At 38.2% G+C, this 23,776-nt stretch overlaps 1 protein-coding gene across 1 annotated transcript in view; it reads right to left on the bottom strand.

Annotated features, from left to right (window-relative positions):
* Positions 1-1,337: 1,337 nt before the first annotated feature.
* COL6A6 (collagen type VI alpha 6 chain) overlaps positions 1,338-23,776 on the bottom strand; it is a 117,310-nt gene continuing 94,871 nt past the window's right edge. Inside the window, exons 34-38 of the mRNA XM_039837109.1 lie at positions 22,131-22,624; positions 17,125-17,221; positions 13,655-14,326; positions 10,729-10,822; positions 1,338-2,831 (exon numbers count right to left, since the gene is read on the bottom strand). Of these exons, the coding sequence (XP_039693043.1) occupies positions 2,648-2,831; positions 10,729-10,822; positions 13,655-14,326; positions 17,125-17,221; positions 22,131-22,624 (1,541 nt within the window). The 3' untranslated portion in view covers positions 1,338-2,647. The remainder of the gene's footprint in view (positions 2,832-10,728; positions 10,823-13,654; positions 14,327-17,124; positions 17,222-22,130; positions 22,625-23,776) is intronic.

Below are 23,776 nucleotides of genomic sequence, written 5' to 3'. Positions count from 1 at the left end.
TTGTAAGGTATATAAATGTAGAATGACTATGTTGTACACTTGAAATATTGTATGTCAAATGTCCTTTAATAAAAAAAGATAAATCAGGAATGATGGACTCTGACTAGATAACTTAATGAATCTGTAGAATTTGTCAATTTGATTGGGCGTTATTATGTTGCATTGCCTTTGTTTCCCTTAAAGTCTGCTAAGATCATGATTACAGAGTTTCTTAGCTACTAAGTCAGATTTAGAGCCTGCGGAGTTTGGAGGAAATTTTTTTGAGACATAAACTGTTATGCTGAGAATGGGTTTCAAGTCTGGAGCCATTGGATAAACCAGGACTAATAAACGTGACAAATGCTGAGGAAAAAATGGAGTAGGTTAATGGAGATATAATCCTTTTCTCATCTTACCATCCATTTTTCTCTCCTTTAAAAATCTTCCCCTGCCTTGCTTTTTAAAAGAGATCATTTGGTTAAGTTTTACTAAGTATTACAATTGATGCTCTGTTGAGTTGCATCTCTTTTCTACTTCTACATTTTCTACTTTAATATGTTTGACTCATAACTCAATGCAGAAATAATAGGAGGCATGTCCTTTATAGGCAATTAATTTACATTTTTAAACCAAGAAACATCACTGCTTATTCGTGTGATTCTTGGTTTAAATAGGGTTTTATTTAATTTACACCAATCTTTTGCTGCTTTCCCCTTTTAGGAGAGAGGTAAATCATGGGAAATGCTAATATTAGGGATTTATTTTTTAAAATGAACTTAATATTTGCAGTACGTTTCAGACTCTTCACCCGTTAATGATTAAAAAGACCCAGAATGCTGAGATAATCTCAGTCATCCAGGGAATATTTGCTTGGTGTACTTTACTTATCAATGCAGAAAAAAATCAAAAGTATTTCCAGCCATAAACAGAAGAAAGGACTCTTTACTTAATCCAAAGTTAACCAGAAAAATTCCTTTTATTAAAATACCTCTTAAATATTGCTCCTCAATTTCCTGTACTTAAAGCAAAATTTTTTCCTGAACCCCTAAGCACCACTTAAGATATGAAGAAACCTGATGTACTTTATTTTTTTCTATTACCTGAGTATGAATATGACATTTTAACTCCTTACCCACCCTCTACCCCCACTAGAGCTATCTCTGTGGAGTTGCCTGAGTAAGGACGGCAGAAGTGGTTTAAAAACACACAGCAGATTGCCGCCCCTTTCCAGGTTTTATGAAGAGAGATATAGAAAAGAAAATCAGACCAAACCTACTGGCGTTGGGTGTCAGTAACCATCTGTCCCACACATCTAAGCAGGGCCTCTCTCCTTTCCCAAAGAGTCATATTCTGCCTAGCAGGGCCATTGCTACCAGCTGTGGAGCCAGCTCTTGCAATTTGAGGTAAAGTCTAAACATTGTGTCTAAATTAAATAATGATCCTTTGGTGTTTAATTGTTGAAAATAATCAGCTCTGTCATAAGGTTTAGTTATGATCTGGATGGGGGTGAGGAGAGAGTGAGCCATCAGAGAATGCTAACGGGGGCTAGGCACTTTGAAAACCTTTCCTGCTTTAACTTACCCTGATCTCTTTTGCATCTCTGCAAAGCCATATGTATTTGAAGATTAAAACATTAACAACTTTCTTTTCTTTACCGAAGTCAGTGTACATTTATGTTCTTTTCAGAGTTCTGCCAATCCTGTTTGGTGCTGTTTACTATTGACTAAATAGCTACCTGATGGGTGAAAGTAACTCAGAGCTTCACCCATGACAAGTTGTGCCTTTAATCTCCTTGTCTAAAGACTATATGGATTTTTAAAAATAATAAATGACAATAATGGGAAAGAAAGAATAAAAGCCTATAAAAATGTCCAGGCAGGAGTCTCTATATAATGAGGAAGGAACTTGTAGGTCAAAAGCAATAATTTATGTTCTGGGAGAATTAACGAGTTTCTCAGTGAGTTAGGGAGGATTTGGAGCTAGGGGAAATTAGCCTCTGCTTCACACTTGTCCAAGCAAACAACTGAAGAAGGTGGGAGGAAACCTTCCAGCACAAGCCCATCGGAGGACAAGTCAGTATATACAGAAAGTGCTGTGTTTAAATGGACTCGTCATGGGAAGCCAAATTTTCAAAATTATGACGTACCAAAAGCATCAACCTCTCAGGTGAATGTTGGGGTCTCCCAAAACAACATTTGGTTAAACAGATGAGCTTTAAACAATACTAAATTAAGAAAGACAGTTTGGTTTGCAGAAAGTGGACTGGACAGAGACTTTCAATCAAAAGAATTAGCATTGACCCATGTACACACATGTATACACTATGTAAAATTTACCTTCAAAGTATATCTCTGTTAGACTTTTCAAAACACTTCTTCATTCTTCTATCTTTTAATGATAACAGTCCTTGAACATATCAGTCTTAGCATGCTGGAATTATTAGGAGTGGTGAAATAAGTGGATAAGATATATCTTAATACCAATGACAGCAAGGGGTCACGTTGCCTTATAATCTATAAACTGTGGTTTGTCCAGCCCTCCAGAGTGAACCTCCAGATACAAGCAGATATCCGAATAAAAGTTGCCCATGGATTTGGCAGTGGGTTTACTTAAGTCCAGAGTCTTACCAGGCTTCCTAAAGCTAAATTCTTTGAGCACTTCCTTGATGTTATTTGGGAACAGTTCTTGTCACTTTTTTTCCATTTTTAAAGGTAATATATGTGTTTCTGGTAAATTTTCTGGTGTTAGTTCTGCTGCCTCTTGCTACTCTTGAAACATATCTTTTGTCTTGAAAGAATTTTGCCTTCTGTAATACATCTTCGAGGACAGCTTTCTGTGGTCCAGCAACAAAGCTATACAACAAAAGAAGAGAAACATCATAAAAGCTAGATGCCATTTCAACTTCAATGGACTATATTAATTTTTCTTCCTAAATTAATTGTTGTACCCATTCCTTGTTGCATCCTTCCTTCAGGGTAATTGTATTGATATTATTAAACTGGAGATTTATACTGAGGAGTTAAGCCGAGGATAAGCATGTTATTTAATTATGTAAAAGTGTCATTTGAACAGCACAGCTGCTTTTTTATGGAACTTGTTCCACTTCATATGGTTGGCGCCTTCTTATTCAGATTTGGGTTCACATGGTTCTTCATTAGAGACCACCATATCTATAGTTTACCCAGTCCCACTCCCACTTCCAGTCACTCAGTACAACATGCTGTTTTTTTCCACAACCCTGCATTTAAATTTGTGATCTGCTTTCAACTCTTCCACCCTCCCAGGCAGAAAGGAAATTTCACATGACCATGTCTGGTCACCATAGTAATCACAGGAACCTAGAAGAATGCTGAGCACATAGTAGATGCTCAGTAAGTATTTGTCTAATGAAAGTATAAATGAATGCCACTTCCTTCATTCTTCCCTCCCTTCCCATTATCCATTCATCCATCCAGATATTTATCTGCTCTAGGGAAGGTACTGTGTTAGGTACAGTGAAGGACATCGGAACAGTGCCCTCTCTGGGAGGCACATAAAGAGTGTGACTGAGAATCATGAGTTAACACAACAGTAAGGGAGAGCTAAAAGCAGGCTCTGGAAGGCTTTGAATGCCAGGTAGAAATCAAAGAATGACAGAAGCCAAGTGCTGACTAGAAGTCTTAACCTGTCCAATAAAATTCTGTGTTGATGGAAATGTCTTATAATCTTCATTGGCTAGTATAGCAGCCATCAGCCACATGTGGCTATTGGACATTTGTAATGTGGTTAGTGTGACTGAGGAATTGAATTTTAAAATTTCATGTAATTAAAAGCTAGTAGCTATTCTATTGAACAGCACAGGAGGGGACACTTCAGATGACATTATTTTAGAAGGAGGTGGTAGAAAGAGTTTTGGTTCCAAAAACACTGTTATATTTCTGCTTTTCTACTTATTAGCTGAGCAGCTCTGAGCAAATCACTTAACTGCAGTGATCCTTGTTTCTTCAGGTGTACAATGGGGAGAAAAACAACCTACTTGTGAGCAACAATTGAATTCCTCTAGACTAGTTACTATGGTGCTCTGCTGGTTACAGAGGAAGAAATAGGTGCGTATAGGGGTGAAGGTCAGTGATAGAAGAGACTATAACCCAGCTCTGATACTAAGAGTCCAGTGTTACTTTCGTTGTCATTTTATTCAGGACACTATGAAGAACTATCAAGATATTTGGAATAAGAAAGTGAAATGAGAAATTTCATGCTTTCAGAACATAGGCGCAGAGCCACATGAAGGCACAAGGACTGGGGCAATTTAGACAATTAAGGAGGTATGAGGAGTCTGGCATATTAACTCTTCATAAACATTTTTGAATGTGTGACAGCCTAGTGGCATAAGAAGAGAAGGTTTGTCAATACCAATAAACCTCAGAAATTAGCTGAATTGTGGTCAAGAGAAGAGTCAAAGAGAATTCCAAATGTGGAGACCAGGAAAACAGTGGCAAAATTGACTATGATCTGTTCACATTTGGATTTTTCTGCTTTCACCAGCTATAAATCTGATCTCTTTCACAGAAACATTGAAATTTTGAAATAAGTGAAATATACAGAATTTAAAATTAAGTTATTTTACTTCTCTCACATACATGCATGCACATGGGGACACACATTACATTTTCTTCTTTCATTTATAATGATGGGGTGAAAGAAAAATCAAACCAAAGAAAACCATACCATTCATGTTACATAGACGCAGAAGCCTCCATGCATTATATACGACATGTCTGGGCTTCTGAAACTCAATTCCCAAAGTGTGTCTCAGTTCACTTATGTTAGTGCTGTCAGGAAGGTACTAAGCTGATCAACAAACTTCTCCTACTTACCAAAAACGGCAGTCATGGCTAAATTTCAGTGCAAATGCTATTTCCTCACACCTTTCCCTATTTTTGCTCTTCTCTGTATTTTCTTACTAATTTCCAGACTAAATATTAGGAACTCAAATTCCCCATAGTCCTAATTGTCTATAGACACAGATCATGGAGATTGCGTTCTTTTTGAATCTGTAACACACTGTTTTCATGGCCTAGTTTGTCTTATCTATACTGGTCTCTTCCCATCCCATCCCCCCTCTTTCAGTTGGATCCTTTTTATGGTAAGTTTAGTTATTTTTTGTTAAGAAATAGTTGTTAAATTGGTAACTGCTTCTATAGCATGGCATTGCTTTTTTTTTTTGCCTCAAACAGTTTTATTCTTAAAAGTAATATGTAAACACCATATCTCTGAATTCCCATTTTTTTCCACTCTCTTGTATGTAGGAGCTTGCATTTGATAAACATTTGCTGAGATTGGAATATCCTGTTTGAGAATCAGATAAACTTTGTATTTCTTTCTCCTGCTCAGTATTTCTTTCTCCTGCTCTGTCTTGCTCAGATAGTTCTGTACTGATTGGTAACTCCAACAATAGGTAGTCAAGATAAAGAAATAGAAATGAAATACAGTCAATTCATCTTGCATCTTGGGTCCAGTTCCAGTAAAACTTGTGGAAAGATGTGGCAACTAGATAAAATGAGGTGAGTGGGACAAATTGTGGATTTCAGTTCTCTGTGATCACAGATTCCTCCATCTATGCAGAGAATCAGGAGTCATACTTCATTTACTAGTTAACTGAATTAATTGAAGTAGAAAATACAGATTGCTTCTATTTCAATAATTCTTTTTATTTTAATACACATTTTGTGTGTCCAGAAAATTACTTTGGAAAGCAGAATGACAACAGATGTTTTATTCATATGGCTTTGGTGACTGCGTCCATTTTTACAATTCAATTGTCCTATCGCTGGTTTACAGACTGGCACAAGTGCTTCTCTACTGAATGAAGCAGTAAGCAGGTGGCTTTTTTTTTTTTTAATTGCCTCTGAACACATCTACGTGTTTACAAAGAGGCTACACTGCAATCTCACCCTCACCAGCCATCTGTCTCCTTGGTTGTTTGTGTTTGGGTCCAGTTCCTTTCTTTTCCATTTGATAGTTATCTCCTTCTACCTGTATTTATTCAAATCTCAGAGCAGAATGACTTAATTCTTATGCAAGTCACTCTGAGGGCTTGGCAAGTCATCTTTATAGCCAGGCCTCTTGCCTACCGGGCATTCTCATCTTCCTCAATTCTGTGTGCTCAATTCTGCCTCACTTCTCTTGAAAGGCTCAGGCAGGGGATTTCAGAAGCAACTGTGTGCCTTGTTAACCTTTTATTATAGTCTTTGGTCACTTAGAGAAGGCTTGGGGTGTCTCAGCTTAACACACCAACAGGGAGTTTGCCAGCAGAGGTATGGATTTCCTGTCTTAATTTCTGATACCTCAGCCAGTTCCTGACATTTCACCATTTTGAGTTCACAGGGGAAGCTGAATCTCCTTCCCCACCCATATTGCTCTTCAAACAGAACACATGGGTAGGAGTGGTTTCCAAAAATACCTTTTAATTTGTATAAGCTGGCTCCCGCATCTGCCCTTGCAGTTATGGTCGGCTACACGGTGCGTGGAGTGCAACACAAATGCAAATTCGAAGCCCCTTTCCACACTTCCAGACACCTGCAGCAGGGGGAGCCCTGCTCTCGGCGGACTGACTGCGCAGGCCTGTTTAGGCCTGACTTCAGGAGACATTTGCTGCTGGACAGTTCCCGACTCTCAACAGGTTGAGGAGAGCTTTTCCAGGCAGAGGCTTCTAGAGCTTCTGGAGCTGGGGCTTCAGGATTAGGAGTGCCTCTCTGGTCCTGATCACCACACAGAAATGCACACTGCACAATAACAGTAGGGAGGCTGTTGAAGGCATTTGCCTCCCAGGAGCTGGTGCACATTTGATATCAGTTGGATGTGGGGCAGATGTGTGTGTGTTAGCACAGCATTTACCACTGAAACAAAGAAACACTCTTCTAACATCTTGATTTCTATTATTTATAATTTTAAAAATGTAAGTAATATTCAGAAATGCAAAAGATATATATATTTTTAAAAAAACAACTTTTGCCTTTGTTGATACATTTTTAAGTATCTTAATTAAAAAATATTAAGTTCTACTTTTATTCCTATCTTTGGGAATATTTTGGGTTGTTTACCCTTTTATAAAAGCTTAAGAGCAATGTTTAGCTCTTTAGCTTTTAATGTTTAAAAAATTTCCTTAATTATTAAGACTATCAACTTTCCTAAGTTATGAATTCTGATATATCCCATAAGTTTTGACATATAAGTTTGATTATTATACAGTTCTAAGTGTTTTTAAGTTTCGTTGTGATTTTTCAGTCCTATTTGTTATTTAGAAATGCGATTTTAATTTCTAAATGTATGGATTTTAAAAATATTTTTATTAATTTATAACTTAATTGCATCATGATCAGATCATTTGGACTGCATGGTACTGTATGGTTCCTAGAGGTGTATTGACATTTGTTTGAGAAGTTAAAAATTGCGCAATGAACACTTGTAAACACTCCGCCTTGATTCAACAGCTGTTAATGTTCCATGTGTTCTTCAGAAGAATGTCTCATTTTTCTGGATAGGGTTCTAAATGAGTTTATAAAATCAAGTTTGTTGCTTATGATTAAATCTTTTACATATTTACTAATGTTTGTCTGCTTGGCCTATCAATATTCAGACTGGTACACTGAAATTTCTAACTTCAATGACAGCTCTGTGGCAATTTCTCCATGTCGTTTTTCAATTTCCACGTTGTGTATTTTAAGATTTTATTACCCTCTTATAAATTTAGAATTGTTTTATCTTCTTCGTGATTGAACACTTTGTCATCATTTAGTGACCCTTTTGTTTCAAAGTATATTTTATCTGATATCAATATAGCTATTCCAGCTTTCTTTTTAAAATACGTGCCTGGTATATTTTTTCCATCATTTCACTTTCAGCTTTTCCATTTTTAATTTTGTAACTGTGTCTCTTCAAAACAGTTTTAGCTGGATTTTATTTTGTTCCTTAACTCCAAAAATCTCTGATTGTAACTGGCATGTTTAATCTATGTATTTTGTTATGATTACTGATATATTTAAATGTATTTGATCCTGTTGTCTTACATTTCACCTTCTACTTGTACTTTTTTCTTGCCTTTTTATGAAATAATGTTATTTGTTTATTGCTTTTTAATAAGAAATGATGATTTTGTTGTTTAATGTCTTTTCTCAAGTTTAAGTAATTAACAGTTTTTTTCTGTTAAAATCATTCGGTACCAAGTGTTTTATTTTTATAGCTTTGTTACCAAGTATAGCTTTTTCGTAACCCTACAATTAGATATTACTATTATTTAAAAATACATTTATTTAGAGTCACTTAAATATTGACACATTTTTATCATTCACTATTGTGTATCTTAGCCTTTCCTTCTGTGGTCATTTTATTTCCCTTGAAGCACATACTTTAGAAGTTCCTTTAGCAAAGGCCTTTTTGTAGTGAGCTATTGTTTTTTGTTTATCCAAATTGTCTTTGGTTTACCATTATTTTCGAAAGATAGTTTTTCTAAGTTGATGAAAATTTTCTTTCACTACTTTAAAAGTTCTCAATGTTTTGTGACTTCTGCTATTGGTACTGACAATTCAGCTGCCAGCCTAATTCTAGTTTCTTTGTAGGTCATCTTTCTAGCTTCTTTTCAGTTTTCTTGGTCTTGGTGTTCTGTATTCCTCGACTCCATGTCTGTTTTCTTTTTATTTATCCTACTTGTTCTATCTTGTCTTTTCTTCATGTCTTTCATAAGTTCTTGAAAACGATCATCTCTTTATGTCTTTGAATATTGTCTCTCATCTATTGTTTCTATTTTATCTTTCTAGAATCCAATTATATAGCTTAGGTCTTTCCATTCTGTACTGTGTCTAAACTTCTTATATTTATATTCTCTGCATTCTGAATAATTTCTTCAGCTTTATTTTCTAGTTCATTATGTTTTTCTTTAGATGTGTCTATTACTCTGTTTAAGCCATCCATTTAGTTTTACAAATAATTTTTTTATTTTTAAAATTGTCAAGATCATGAAATATTGCAAAGAACAGAATCATGAATAAATACCTGTATACCTTTTGCCTAGATCAGGGGTCCCTAACCCCCGGGCTACGGATCAGTACTGGTCCATGGCCTGTTAGGAACCGTGCCACACAGCCAGAGAGGTAAGTGGTAGGTGGGTGAGTGAGTGAAGCTTCATCTGTATTTGCAGCTGCTCCCCTGTGCTAGCATCACCACCTCAGCTCCACCTCAGATTATCAGGCATTAGATTCTCATAGGAGCACTGGTCGCTGGTGCCAAAAAGGACCACTGACCTAGATGATTCTCCAGTTGTTACCATCTTGCTACTCTGTGCGTGTGTACATACACACATACATCTATATATACACACACATATTCACACATGTATGTATGTGTTTACACACACACACACACACACACACACACACACACACACATCATCCATCTTCCCCTTAGGAAAGCTGTCCGACAGTAGACTGCAGCCCTTGTGCATATTACTCTTAAGTACTTTAGCATACCTCTCTTGAGCAAAGATATTCATATACTAACATGATGCTGTTAGCACAATAAGGAAATCTACATGAACCAATATCATCCAGCATATTGTTTATACTCACATCTCTCCATCTGTTCCCTGTCATGTGTATAAGCTATTGTTTTCTGATCTAGGATCCAATCAAAATTCACATTACTACATTTGATTACTATGTTTCTTTAGTCTCTCCCATTCTAGGACAGTACCCCACATCCCTCTGCTGTTCATGACATTGAAACCCATGATGAATATAGGCCAGCTGTTCTGAAGAATTTTTCACATTCTGGAATTGTCCAGTGGTTTCCTCATTATTAGACTTGGGTCAAACATTTCCAGGGAGAATCTCACATAGGTGATGCTGTATCTCGCTATGCATCAGCTCATGATGCATGCATCATGCATCAGATCTTGGTTAAAGTGGGTACTGTCTGATCTTACTGCCAGATCTCATCATGTAAAAGCACACTTCCCTCTTTGTAGTTAATAAGTAATATGTGAGTAGTTCTATGAGACCATGTCACTAGTCTGCTCCCCAACAACCTGTCACCCATGATCCTCGATGACTCAGTTATTACATTTGGGATTATAAATTGGTGATTTTCTAATTCTACTATTTCTCCTACATCTATTATCTAGCATACTTCTATAAAAAAGAGCTTTTCCTCCCCCTCATTTTTTGGGTTTCTCTATAGACTTATGGATTTTTAAAAATCAATATATTTTAATCCATTACTATCATCATTCTTTCGGATGTCCGAATTGTCCAAAACTGGACCAGTGGGAATCCTTTTGAGATAGCTCCTTTGTCCTTTTGCTATGACCCTATTGGTTTTGACTACATTCTTGTTTTCTATCATAACAAATGTTCCAGGTTCACAGTGTACTTGCCCCACTACAGCCTAGAATTAGCTCTGCCCCCCCCCCCAAGAAATCCTGGTTCCTTTTAGTGGGGCATGACATTTAGAAACCAAGATCTGGTCATCAGGTATGCTCATTGTCACTGGGGAGTCCCATTGGTTGTTTTATTTCAACATTTACATTTTCAACTTAAATCTCTATTTGGTTGTTTGTCAAATCAACCTAGTTACCTTTGATTAGCTCTTGTTTTCTCAAATTATATTTTCATATTAGGATGGAGGAAGAGGAAGAGGGGAAAAAGGGAGGGAGAAGAAACAGAGACAGAAGAGAAGGGAGGGGGCGTTGCATTTATTTATCAAGTAATACCAAACAGATAATACCTTTGCAACTGCTTCTTCGGATTTGCGGAGTTGAGTCTATTGCACTTTGTTTTGAAGTTTACTGATGGATATTTGTTGATGGCACCTAGGAAGAGAAAAATTTGTGAGGAGTCTCTTATTCATGGCTATTAACATTACAGCAATCTGCTCTATATGCAAAGTGTCACTTCACTTTTTCCAACATCCATCAAAGGAAGATACCAACTAAGGTGGCCCTATGAAATGAGAGCAGATTTCTCAGGGGAGTCTCTAAAACTGGGTTTAAAAAATACATCTCTGCTGAATTTATAGGTGGAGAATTCAACTTACTTTTCAGTTAAGATGCCTTTAGCTGCTAAAGTCGGTCAAACATTAGAGGAGATATTGTGAGCCAATCCCAGGAGTCTGGCCTCTAATTGATATGAACTAATCAGAATAGTTTTTATTTGCGCCTTTGAAATATCAAAATGCAAAGGGAAAAGGATATTCCCTTTATGGTCTCTGTATCATTAACAACAACAGGAACAATAGCACCATCTTGGGTTTAATTCGTTTGTGGCTCATTTCATTTGGAAATATATTAATTTTTCATAATAATAAAACATGCTTCTTCCCACTCCATTTAAACATTTCAAAGCCACTTTTGGATGGGAAACTTTTAAAAATGCATTATTCCCTTGAAGCATTAAATTGAATAGACTTGTTAAACACAATTAAATCTCTTCCTGGTGATCCAGGGTCATCATAAGCAGCAAGTTTCTCCTGGACTGTGACTCAACACTGTCTCCAGAGCAGCTGTTATAGGTTGGCTGTGTGCTTCAAGATTGAATGGCCCAAGACTATGATGTTTTCCTTATTGTGCATATGACTTTTAATTTTTTATCTGTCTTTAAGCATTGGGTTGTTGACTAGCAGTTTTCTCTTAGAAAATGTGTTGATTCTGATGTGAATTGTGCTTGATAGCCAACTCTATCACAACAGTGTGTTAAGTAAGAGTCTCAGTGACTTAGAGAGGGAGCTGGACTAGAACCCCCAGGAGGGCAGGAACTATGTCTGTTCTGGTCACTCCTTGACACTCCACACTGAACAGTGAGTGGCTCACACCTAATAAACATGTGTTAAGGTTGAATGGATGAGTGTGAGTCTGTAGGCCTGCTACAGAATTAAGGATTCAGGCTCAAATATGACTTTTCCAAAGCCTTTTTGAACTTTGCATAATTTTACAGCTATAAAGACTGGAGATTTCCAGATAATTTCTAGAAAAGTGGTATATAACTGTGTCATGATTATAGTTTTCCAAAAAGCACTTCCTGTCTCTCTCACCTACCCCAAGTAATTCTTCTTAAAACATATCTTCCCTTTCCCTGGGAGATACTGTCATTTATCTAATTATATACACACATACTTCATTTTATTGCACCTTGCTTTATTTGGCGTCACATGTGTTGCGTTTTTTATAAATTGAAGGCAAGAACTTCCACCAGCAAAATGATTACAACTCACTTCGTTGTGGTCCTTGCTTTACTGCAGTAGTCTGAAACCAAACTCGCAGTCACTCTGAGGTATTCTTTAGTGTGGCTCATTATCATGAAACACTACTAAGGATCTCGGGGGACTGGGGAAAGAAATTCTACCTTAAACTTCCTTTCAAATTTTTGCCTAAGGAGTGTTTCTTTACAAGCGTCTCAGAGTCTTTCAAGGCGTTCTTTTCTTTTGCCCTCGCTAATGCCTGTGATTACTTCCTTAAGAATGACTCCCAACCTCCATTTTCTTCTTCTTTTTTTTCTAGCTCCTCTTTCTGGTTCATATTCCAGAATGCATCCACAAAAATTTCATTCTGGGAGCTTACTGGTCCTATATAAGTGTTTCTCAAACCAGATGTGCACATGAATCACCTGAGGATCTTGATAAAATGCAGATTCTGTTCAGAATGTCTGAGACGGGGCCTGAGGTGCCGCATTTTTCACAAGCTCCCAGGCGATGTCAATACTTTTGGTCCTAGACTTACACTTAGAGTCACAGAGTCCATCAACAATTTCCTAGGGCTCTTCAGACCTCTCCTGCACTGACTAGTCAGTGTCTTTGCAGCTTGAACTGCTCTCACTGTGTAATGTCGGTGACAAGTTGGGACATAATCAGAATCTTCCAGCTGTCCTGGGTGATCATTAGCCTGTGTGTTGATTTTTCTTTGTCTGAACTCCAAGGGTTCATTCACCATGAAAACATTCAGAAATTCAACCAAGTGATTTTCAACCTCCAGAGTTATATAAGGACGAGGCTTTTTTTTTTTTTTATGTGTCCTGTTGCATTCGAAATGAATTACATACTTTCAAGGCAAGCTTACTCCAAAAAGTAAAGGCATTTTTTAAAATCAACACCAGGTACACTTACTGGCATCATGAAATGTCATTAGCAAGGCTGAGAAAGTTTTACAAGCATGTAAAACTTCATGCTTACAAGTAATATGGTATCTCCTAACACTTCAAACTCTGCTTTTGGAACTTGTAAAAGCAAAGCCAGAAATTGTTGAATTTTTCTTTGGCCCTTCCTTTTGGTATATTAACTGATAAAACTTTCCATCAAAGGGCAGCATGATAATATTACATGGCAAGGATTTCTACTTTTTAACTAAAATCTAGGCTGAGACTTCACACCCCCAGACTATACTGCTCCATGAAGACAGATGTGTGAGCAGCTGCTTGTTCTGATTGCTTCTCCATAGGAACAAGAGGCATAAAAAAGATGAGCCAGAAAATTAAATGCTTAGGAATCAGTGGTTTCCTCCCTCCACCATTCATCATTACATATTTTCCTTTCTGTCCCTGCATTGCCCTTGAAGACACACAAGAGACTTCCAAAAGTCCATGTCAGCTTTTCAACGCTTCTTATGGGAATACTAAGTATGCTCTAAACATGCAAGGAAGATTTTATGACTTACGCCTGATCGAGTTTATAAAGGACTTTGCAAACTTCACACCATATCTGTGGTCAGGTTTATGAATTCGGCCAAGCTGGACCATGTGGTGATCCAAAGGGTGGCTGGCTAGATCTTCCAGTTCCTCGTCATTCCAGGCAGGGCCAAGGGAAAACACAAATAGTGCATAACCTTGACATTTGGCTCTCAAAGATTCTTTCTTTAAGGTTTCCTGATCCAAGTAACTGGTTTCCCCAGCAGATATCACAAATATGACTTTGTTTCTTCTCAGGTTGGGTACACTTAAAAAGATATTGTCCAGAGTCCACTGTAAGGCATGACCAATGAAAGCATTTCCATTTAGCTGTTGAACCTCTTCTTCCACGTGCCTCTTCATGAGGCGTTTACTGTTGTAGGTGGTAAGGTTGAACTCCATTCTAACAGGACTCTTCTGAGTGTTGGGTAGGAAGTTAGGAGGAGCATGGCTTAACAGGGCCACCCGGTCTCCAATGACAGAGGTCTCAGGCTCTGGGGTGATTTCAAAGTGATCTAACAGTGCTCCCAGGAATCCTCTTATGTCTTCAAATTCGGTACTTCCCACATGCCGGGAGCCATCCAGAAGAAAAGCAGCATCTATGTACGACTGCACAGGGGGTGGTCTGGCTTGATCACAAGAAGCATCTGGCTTGCATACATCTGCAGACCAAAAGTCATTTAGAGTCAATAAACAGAAACGGAAAGATAGCATCTCAAATATTTCGACATTTGGAAACTGCGTGATCTTCGATGTTAAAATAGTCAATAAATGGCTTTGATATCAACCACAGGAGATTTCTTAGTGTATGGTTTGTATCTATATCTAAAAAGTACAGATTTTACACCCAGCCTGTGTCATGAATTCTATTCACTAATGCTTTCTGACTTTTAAAACTTAGGCTGCTTTCAACAGACATTTCATCTTGGCTGTGTTTGAAATTTATAAAGATTACAGTGGACAATTTATCTCAAGCTTGTAAGAGTATACTGTACCGTTACATAAAAGCTAATGATCTTTCTAGATTGACAATATACAGGTTAAATCAATGGCCCTTATCATTATGCTCAGACTGTTCTATGAAAAGTAATCTGCTTAGAGTGAAGCAATGAATCTTTTATTTTAATTTGAATAAAGGTTTATAATTCAATACCTGTGTATAGACATTAAGGACAAAGCTACTGCTCATGTTTCTATCTCCATAGTGATTATTATTTGAAAGTTCAATATGTGTTTGTTAAATAAATGAATAGAAATAGTGCATATTAAGGGACCTTCATAAAATGAGGTCATTTTAATAAATATGCATATCTCATTTAAGAAAAGAATATATAGTAATAAAAACAGAAAGTGAATTTTATTGACTCTGACCACAATGAATATTCAGAGAAATATAAAAGAAATTGGAAATGGAAGAGTCTTAAAGGTCACTTAATCTTCTAATTTTACAGAAGGCACTGAGGGCAGGAGAATAAAATCATGTTGTCAAAAAACATAGCAGCATTTCTAGAAGTTTCTACATACGAAATCAGTGTTCTATTGTTAGAGACAAGGCCCTGTGCTGTAGCAATGGGGAGGCCCCTGGCCTGAGGACACTTGGGTTTTGGTCTAGTGTACCCAGTAACACTCTGTGTGCCTCTGTCCAAGTCATCGCTGGGGCTCTATTCTGCACAACTCCTCTGCACAATTAGGTGGCTGGATCAGATTCACCCAGAAAGCCCTTCCAGAGCTGACATTCTGTAATCCCAGGTTTGCAGTAATAATTGATAGCTAAGGATGAGAATGGTCTCTTTAAAAACTAAAGAGTAGAAAGAGAATGGAATAACACGCGTGTGGACAGCTGGTACTTAGATATGGGTCTGGGCCACAAATAAAAGCTATTAGATGAAAAGTTAATAACCAGATCCTAGGGGACATAGCAAACTTCCCAGCTTCGTATATGCTCATGGACTCATTGTGGCTCTGGACAAGTTATATTTCCCTTACTGAATTTCAGTAAAACTTTATGACCATATTTAATGGTCAGATGACAGAACAGTTGCCTGTGTGCAAGGCAGTTTCTAAAATCAGGGACAGCAGGCTGCCCATTTGCTCCATTTTGTGAGATTTTTTAATTGTAGGAAACGATAGCCAAACTATCTTCCATTATATGCCTGAGAGACGAAACAAGGGTTTAAGCCAAGAAATGGAGCCAAAATCTATCCCCAGTCACACATGTGCAACTTCTGACTGTGCAACATACCAGCACACTGCTGTAACTGACATGTTTGAAAGCAGAGGGTGGGATGTGGCTATCCACGGTATGGCTAGCACGTTAAAGGGTGGGATGTGGTTTTCAGTAAGAATGCCAGTGCCTAACTGACCCTGTGCAATTGAGGGGGTAAGGAAGAGTGCACAGGAGTGAATGAATGAGGGAAGGAGAAAGACTGATTAGAAGAAAGTAGAGAGGAAGACAGAAGAAGACAAGGCTATTAGAAGAAATCCTACTTCTCCCTGTGAGGTCAGTTATATGGCAAGTGTTAGCATTTCATTGATACACATGGAGAAGAAGAGGAATTCAGCATTTCTTTCAAAGGAAAATAATACGGTTTCTGGCAACAGAATAATGGGATCTCTTGTTACTCATAAATTAGTCATTTTAAAGCCAGCTTTCTTGAGTTTGATCTGGCTGTGATGCCCGGAGCAAATTGTTTCATCTAATTTTCCTCATCTGTAAAATGGAGCTAATAATAGTTCAAACATTTTAAGGTGATTATAAGGATTGAATGGAACAATTAGAAGAATGTTTGGAACACAATAAGCATCATCAGAGCTATGTAAAGCAATTAGAACATGTATGGTTTCTAATAAATGTTTGATAACTGTGAGCTATCACATCCACCGGTGATCTCAGTGGCTTTCACTCTCTTCATTATTATTAGAACATTCAACTTATTAGAAAACTCAAATACAAGTCTAGCCAGTTCTCTGTATATGAAACATGACACAAAAATAAACACTGCAAATCTTTTTGATGCTTAACATTTGGGAGTCTGTGAAGGGTCTTTTCAATGAGAAATGCACAAATTTCAGCTAATTTCCACTTCTACTGAAAAACATTTCTTTGGGGTTGTGAACATTTGAGATTTAGAAAACACATAAATATACTTTACGGCATGAAAAACTCGGCAATGAGACAGGCTAAATTTTTCTAAAAATCATTAGTGTTTCCTGGAAGTTGCATGAAGCAGAGAAGCCTGGAGTGTAAGCCTCTTGCTGTGATACCTAGGAAGAGCCCTGCTTGCTGAACCATGAGGCTCCATCCATGGACAATGCAGTGTGATGAGGTGAGCCTGGAACTCCAGCAAAATTCTCCCAAGGCCACTCATCTCCTTGATGCCAAGTTCTAGCTGCTCCTGCCAATGGTGACTCAATGTGTTTAACAGGCCTGATCAAATTATGTTCTCTCTGTGGGTCTTACCATAGCAGAAAGTGCACCTCTGGAGTCTCTCTAATGCTGACGAGTAGTTGGCCCTGGATGGAACCATTATTACTTGGAATGTACCAGTGTTGTCGATCTGTAAGAAGCAGAAACAAGAGGAAAAACAGCTTAGTGGGTGGAGCTGCAAGAACTTTCCAGGATTGTTCAGAGAGCTAATATGTGGAGAGAACAATACCGCTTCTTCTAAGACAGTCACGAGAAGGCACAGCATATCAGGGTGGCTGAGACCACTGCCTGGGTTTAAGTCCCAACGCTCCCTTTAGCTGTATGACAAGTTACTTTGATTGTTTCCTCACCTGTAAAATGGAATAATCATACTACTACTCTTAACAGGGCTGCTGTGAACATTAAATGAGTTCATAACTGAAAAGCACTTACTGGCACAGGGTGGGTGCCACGTGGGTCATTGGAGACCACAAAGCACTTTCCTATTCATTATCTCAACAACTCAGTGCATTTTTTTCTTATGTTTATCATCCACATTTTACGGATGAGGAAACTGAAGCTCAAAGAAAGGTTAAATGTTAGATAGACAAGGGTCTCAAGGTCTGGGCATTCTTACTAAATGTTATTCTCACTAAATGTTAAAATGTAGCACAGTATTTTACAGACACAGCTTTAACAGAGTGAGCTTGACTGGAACCCATCCAGATAAGTTTAGTCCCCCGCAAAGAAGAAATCAACATGTGATTAACCAAATAGTGTATATAAGCAATGGCTAAGCCTTTCTTAGGGGAGACAGAGCTTTGAATGCGAATCCCGTCTCCTTTACTTGCTACACGTAAATAAAACTACCCAATGATGGCTTTGTCTTGTTCTTGAATAGAACACCCCAAGCATCGAACCCTTTGCATTTGCGAACAAAAGGACTGATCAAATGCCATTTAAGCAGGAGGATTAGAGACACCCTCCTGCCCTGCCCCAGGTCCCAGAGGACCAAAAAAAGTCACAAGACTGTGCTTCACAAATATCTTTGAGTCTCCATGATGAACTGAGCATTGAAGCTGGCTTTGCAATGCACGCCCAGATCCATATCCAGGCAGCTCTCTTCTGAACAACTCCCAACCATTTTTAGTTTGGGCCCATTGTTAGTAACCTACCTGGGGAGTCTGAGGCTGGAGAGCAGGGAGAAGAGAAGGAGGCTCCAGATAATGAAGAATAATTAGCTTGTCAGTCAACCGACTTAGAGATCATTGATAGTTGAAGGAAAATTGTAGGTGTGATCCTATCTAATGCCTAAGAGATGGGACAGACGAACGACACTTAGTTTCCCTGTGAATCCTCCTGGCTGACTCCCCTCTTTCTTGGAAAAGTTTCCCTTTAATACTTTATGAAGGGAGGGAGGAGATCTTTGGCAGTTGTATTTACATGAGATGAATCCCTCTTTCTTAGCAGAGTAGATTGCACCAGGATGGACATCTGAGCCAATCAGACTGATTCAGGAATTTGGACCTGGGGTCCTGAAGGCAGAAAGTCTCTCCATGCTCGTGGTAAGTACCAACAGAGCTGTAGGCCGACCACCTTCTTGTGGGCTGAGTAGCAAAAGAAATGGGAAGGACCCCCCTCAATTCCCCCGCCCCCCAGGCTTTTTTATGTTGCTGTTCATCTTTCATTCCATGTATAAGAGATGCAGCAATCTGTGCTCATAGAATTCCTCCCTGGGAGACCACTGTGTTTGCCTTCCTAAGCCATCTGGGTTACAGGGCGGGAACTGAGAGAGAATGTGTGGTAACTGAAGCTTTTAGCTAAATTTCCATGTACAAATATAACAGCGAAAGGAATATGTAGTGCTTGGGAGAGACTGAGAGGGAGAAATGAAGTAATAAAAGTGAACATTGTGTGGTGTGAGAGAAGAGAAAGGGAAGACCCTGTGATGGTTGGGCAATGGAGGGGCGATGCGGCGGTGGTGAAAAAATGGGGACATTTAATCGCGTGTCAGCACACTGGTGTCAACCTAAACGTCATCCTTCTCATTGATTCTAGTGTGCTGCTCTACAGGGAGGGTCCACAAGGGGTCTGTTCTCCCTGACCCCTGGTCCCCCCTGCCCCACTACTAAGTAATCTCCTCAAAAATAAAGCTTGGCAGATATGGCACATATCATTGGAGCAACTACAGTTAGCGTCTGTTACAGAAAATTTCTTAAGCTGTATGTGGATTGGGGATTTACAAGAGTCCTATGGTTCACTTTTCTTGTTTCTCACTTTTCTGTAGATTCCAAGAAGTACCAGCTTGGATGAAAGTACAGCTATAAAGTCTACAGAAGGGTGAAATGAGGCTGAATTCAGTAAATGGTTCTGGATGATGCCCTGTTCTGTCTTTTCTAAACATCATGAGACTCCATAAATGGTTGCATTCAAGGAAAGATACAATTACTGTTAAGTGTAACCTTACTTCTTTAGACAACTCTATATTAACAAAGAAATATAAAAAATAAAAAGGCTGAGTGCTCAAAGTGCTCGTTTCCCATTAAAAATCCTACCCTATCCATTTCAGTTCTATCTCCAATCACAAGAATAATCAGTAATGTCAAATATTACATTTAATGTTTCTCTCATCTGCAGTGCTAAAGAGCAGAGTAAAAGAAAAAATTAAGCTAGCTAAAAAGGAGACATATAAGTATTTTAGAAAGGGGTACCCACTCTATCTTAGAATTCTTAATGTACAACAAATGTAATTTTGCCAGAAGAGATGGTTGCAAAGAAATTTAGAGGGGAAAACTAGTGACCAAACAAAGCTGAGACTGAGGTTTTTCCAGTCCAAAATGGCCTTCCATTTCAGAAGGAACGAACAGCTGGTCGCTCAGCTTCATATCATCATGAAAAATTTCCAAGCTGGTGATCACAAGTCCATTTGCTAAGGAACATAGGGAAATCAGACCATGTTGTCAGAGCAGCTGCTTCTGAGTCCTGCCGTATGTCTGCACAGGTCTCAAATTTCACACTGACTACTGAACTCTCAGATGAATAAAGAAGTCATGGTAATTCTGAAACAAACAGGGGTTTTAAAATATGGCCCCCAAATAAAGATTCATTGTGTCAATAAATTTTTGAATTCTATTCTTAAAATAAACCACAGTTAAGAAGGAGGTTAGCACAATTTAAGAGAATGGACAGAAGAAAGAAAAAGAAGAGAAATGGAGAAGTAGTAATATAATTTCTCATCTGGAATGCCAGGTATGGGATTCTCACCAATTTCTGTATAGGCCTCTAATTTTAGCCCTTGTAGACAACCCCAATTAGTTCCATCCTCTAATGGCAGCTCCATGAGGGTGGATCTCTTGGTTTCCCACTTTAGTTTTGTATCTGTAGAACCTAGGAGAGCACCTCGTATACATGAGGTGCTCCCTAAACACTTGCAGGATGACTGACCAATTCTGGCTTCTGTCCAAGTCATCTATAACTCTTCTTCCACCCAAAGGGTGTTTGGAGCCAACTCTGCTCAGATAAATGAGGGTCTTTGTTAAAAATTTGAAGCTTCATTTGTGCCCTTTTGAGATGAACTCCTTTGAGAAAGGAGCGAAGAGTCTCTAGGTGGTTTGGGTAGAATCTCTAAGTGAGATTGTTAACATTCAAAAGGTTTAAAATAAACAAAAAATATGTTTTCTTCAGGTTTGCACTGTGCATTTATCTTTGACTGAGTGGAGGAACTGTGTCAGTTCAAGTTTATATCACAAATACCATCGATTATTTATTTGCATTAGGATATTATCTCGTTTTGTGACTGAATAAAGCCAAGTGACAATAAACAGAGGGAATTAAGAGGACTCTGTGTAACCAAATCTACTTACAGAATTTGGAGCTGTTGTATCTCATAGCAACTGCATTTGCAAAGCCTGGCCCCAGTCATTTCTAATTTACATTTATTTTCTTTTCTGAGTCTGATATATATATGTATGTATATAATCTACATATATAAACACATATAAACACAGTGGAATATTATTCAGCCATAAAAAAAAAGAATGAAATCTTGCCATTTGAGACATCATAAATGGAACTTGAGGGCATTATGCTAAGTTAGAGAGAAAGACAAATGCCATATGATCTTACTTATATATGGAATCTAAAAACAAAAAAACAAAACCCGAACTCATACAGAGAACAGATTGGTGGTGGCCAGAGGTGGGGAGATGGGTGAAATGGGTAAAGGGGGTCAAAGGCACAAATTTCCAGTTATACAATAAATGGGGATGTCATGTACAGCATGGTGACTATAGTTACTACTATACTGCATATCTGAAAGTTGCTAAGATAGTGAGAGAAAAGGTTTTTTTTTGTAACGATGTAAGGTGACGGATGTTAACTAGACTTATTGTGGTGATCATCTCACAACATATACAAATATTGAACCATTATGTCGTACACCCGAAACTAATGTTACATGTCAATTATACTTCAATTAAAAAAAAAAAAGGTTGTCTTGATCCCAGTTGGTTTATTTAGAAATGCTACAAGGTAAGATTTTAATCCTTAACCTAAGAAGCTATAACTAGAATGGCTTTTCCTTTATAAAATAGTTAACATGGTTGGTGAAGTTATAAAATCAGTCAATTGGTTTTCATCTTGAACCAATAATTATCACTCTGGCTATACAAGTGACATTCAGGAATGTTTACTATTCTTCCTGGTTTAGTGTCTTTACAAACCGAGAGGCAACTCAGAGAGTCTCTTGCCAAAGCACTAGAATAGCAAACCTGGGTTCAAGTCCTGACATTGCCACTTCTTAGTTGCATGACCTTGGGCATACAGGTTAAATCTCCAGGCTCAGTTTTCTCATCAATACAATGAGAATAACAATTATACCTACATCTCATACACAATACTTGTTAGAATGAAGCAGGACAATGCATATAAAGGTATTTTCTGGCACATAGTAATACATAGTATAATTCTGTACTTTCTTATAGAGGCTTCTGAGTAAATCCACCCCCCAAACTCTGCCCCCCCCCCAAAAAAAAGTCACGTGAAAAGCATAAGCTTCTTACCGCGAATGCACGCTTGATGGAGGGCACATTGCTGAAAGCAATCACTACAGGAATGATGTCAAGGGCACTGAACTCCATGGTGGCGGTGGCAATGGACTGGGCATCGGCAGATTGACCGTTGCTGAAAAATGTGGCGATTCTTCTTGTGTGAGCCCCTGGAAAAGTTCGCTTGAAGACATTCCTGGAAATGAACCTCATTACTTTGCCGATCTCCCTGTCGTCAGTGGATCTCTGGTAAGGAATAGCTTCAATTTCCCTGAGGAGTCGGTTCTTCTTGTAGGTGTCTGAGAAGCGGATGAGGTGTCTGGCGTGGGAGCTGTAGGAAAGGATGGCGATGCGTGCTCCCACCGGGCAGCTGTTCTCCCGGACTCTAACGCCATTCACGAGGGAAGACATCATCTCCTTCATCTGCTCAAACTGCTGCTCCGTCACATCCCGGGACTGGTCCAAGGCGAACACCAGCTCAGTTGGATGCACAGGACATTCGGGTTTTCCTAAAAGGCAAGAACATGGTCCTTATCATGTAGCGTTTAAAAAAAAATGCAGAGAAGGTGAAATAATTTAAAATGTTAAATATTCACGTATTTAAATATTAAATAATTATTATGTATTTAAATATTAAAATAAGCACTTGAAATATTATGTATTTAAATCTTGAATAATTAAAAATGCTATTGTAAAAACTGAATTTGTTCTTTTAAAGCACCAGAAAAGGTCTATAATTCGAGCTTTAATAAAATTTGGAAGTTAATTACCAAATTCTAAATAAAGAGCTCATGGATATGCCCCTCCTTTAACCTACAGAGATTGGATCGATGACATCATCTCTGTTGCTGGAACTTTACTCAGATAAACGAAAACATTTTTTACTTAATGAGGAAACAGGGGTTAAAAAGGAACGGGCGTGAAAGCTCTGTTGACAGTTTCAGAAAGATTGGAAGGGAACTGACATCCGCAAGGTGGATGATTTGATGCAGAGACAGCAGGCACTACAGGGAAGTAATGAGAAACCTGGCCCAACTACCTACTAGCCACGCGACCTTAACCAAATGACTTACGCTCGCTAAGCCTCAGTTTGCCCATCTGCAAAATGTCGGTCCCAGTATTACCCACTGCATTGGCCTGTGTTGCAGATTAAAAGAATTGACACAGGTAAAGCACGTAAGATAACAGTGGCTGGCACATACTAGATGCTTAATTAATATTAGCCATTATTATTATAGACTTTTTCACTGTGAGAACTTTATCACCTAAAAGAATAAGAAAAACTTTGATAAATTTTTATTTAAAAATGCAAGTATAACCAATAAATATGCCTTATTGATTAGAGGAGCTTTGAATTATGATTGTTAAACTTGAATAAAAGTGTTAACTTCAGATTTACTCACAGATCCCAATGTATTCACTCTATTCCCAGTGCCCTGCACTTATCACAGTTGGCGATTTCTATTTGTCTGATGATCTGATTAATATTTTCCTCTCCCTCTAAATGAGAAGTGTGGAGACAGGGATTGTGTCTCTCTTGATCTGTCAAATTATTAGTCCCTGCCATATATCAGAGACCTAATAAATATTGACTGATTTAAAAAGAACCAAACAGAGGACAGTTTTTAACAAGTACAGGAAGAACAAAAACATGTTAATAA

The sequence above is a fragment of the Pteropus medius genome, unplaced genomic scaffold, assembly GCF_902729225.1.
Source record: "Pteropus medius unplaced genomic scaffold, Ma_sr-lr_union100, whole genome shotgun sequence".
NCBI lineage: Eukaryota > Metazoa > Chordata > Mammalia > Chiroptera > Pteropodidae > Pteropus > Pteropus medius.
Note: the sequence above shows the minus strand (reverse complement) of the source record. Positions and strands in the feature narration are given on the sequence as shown.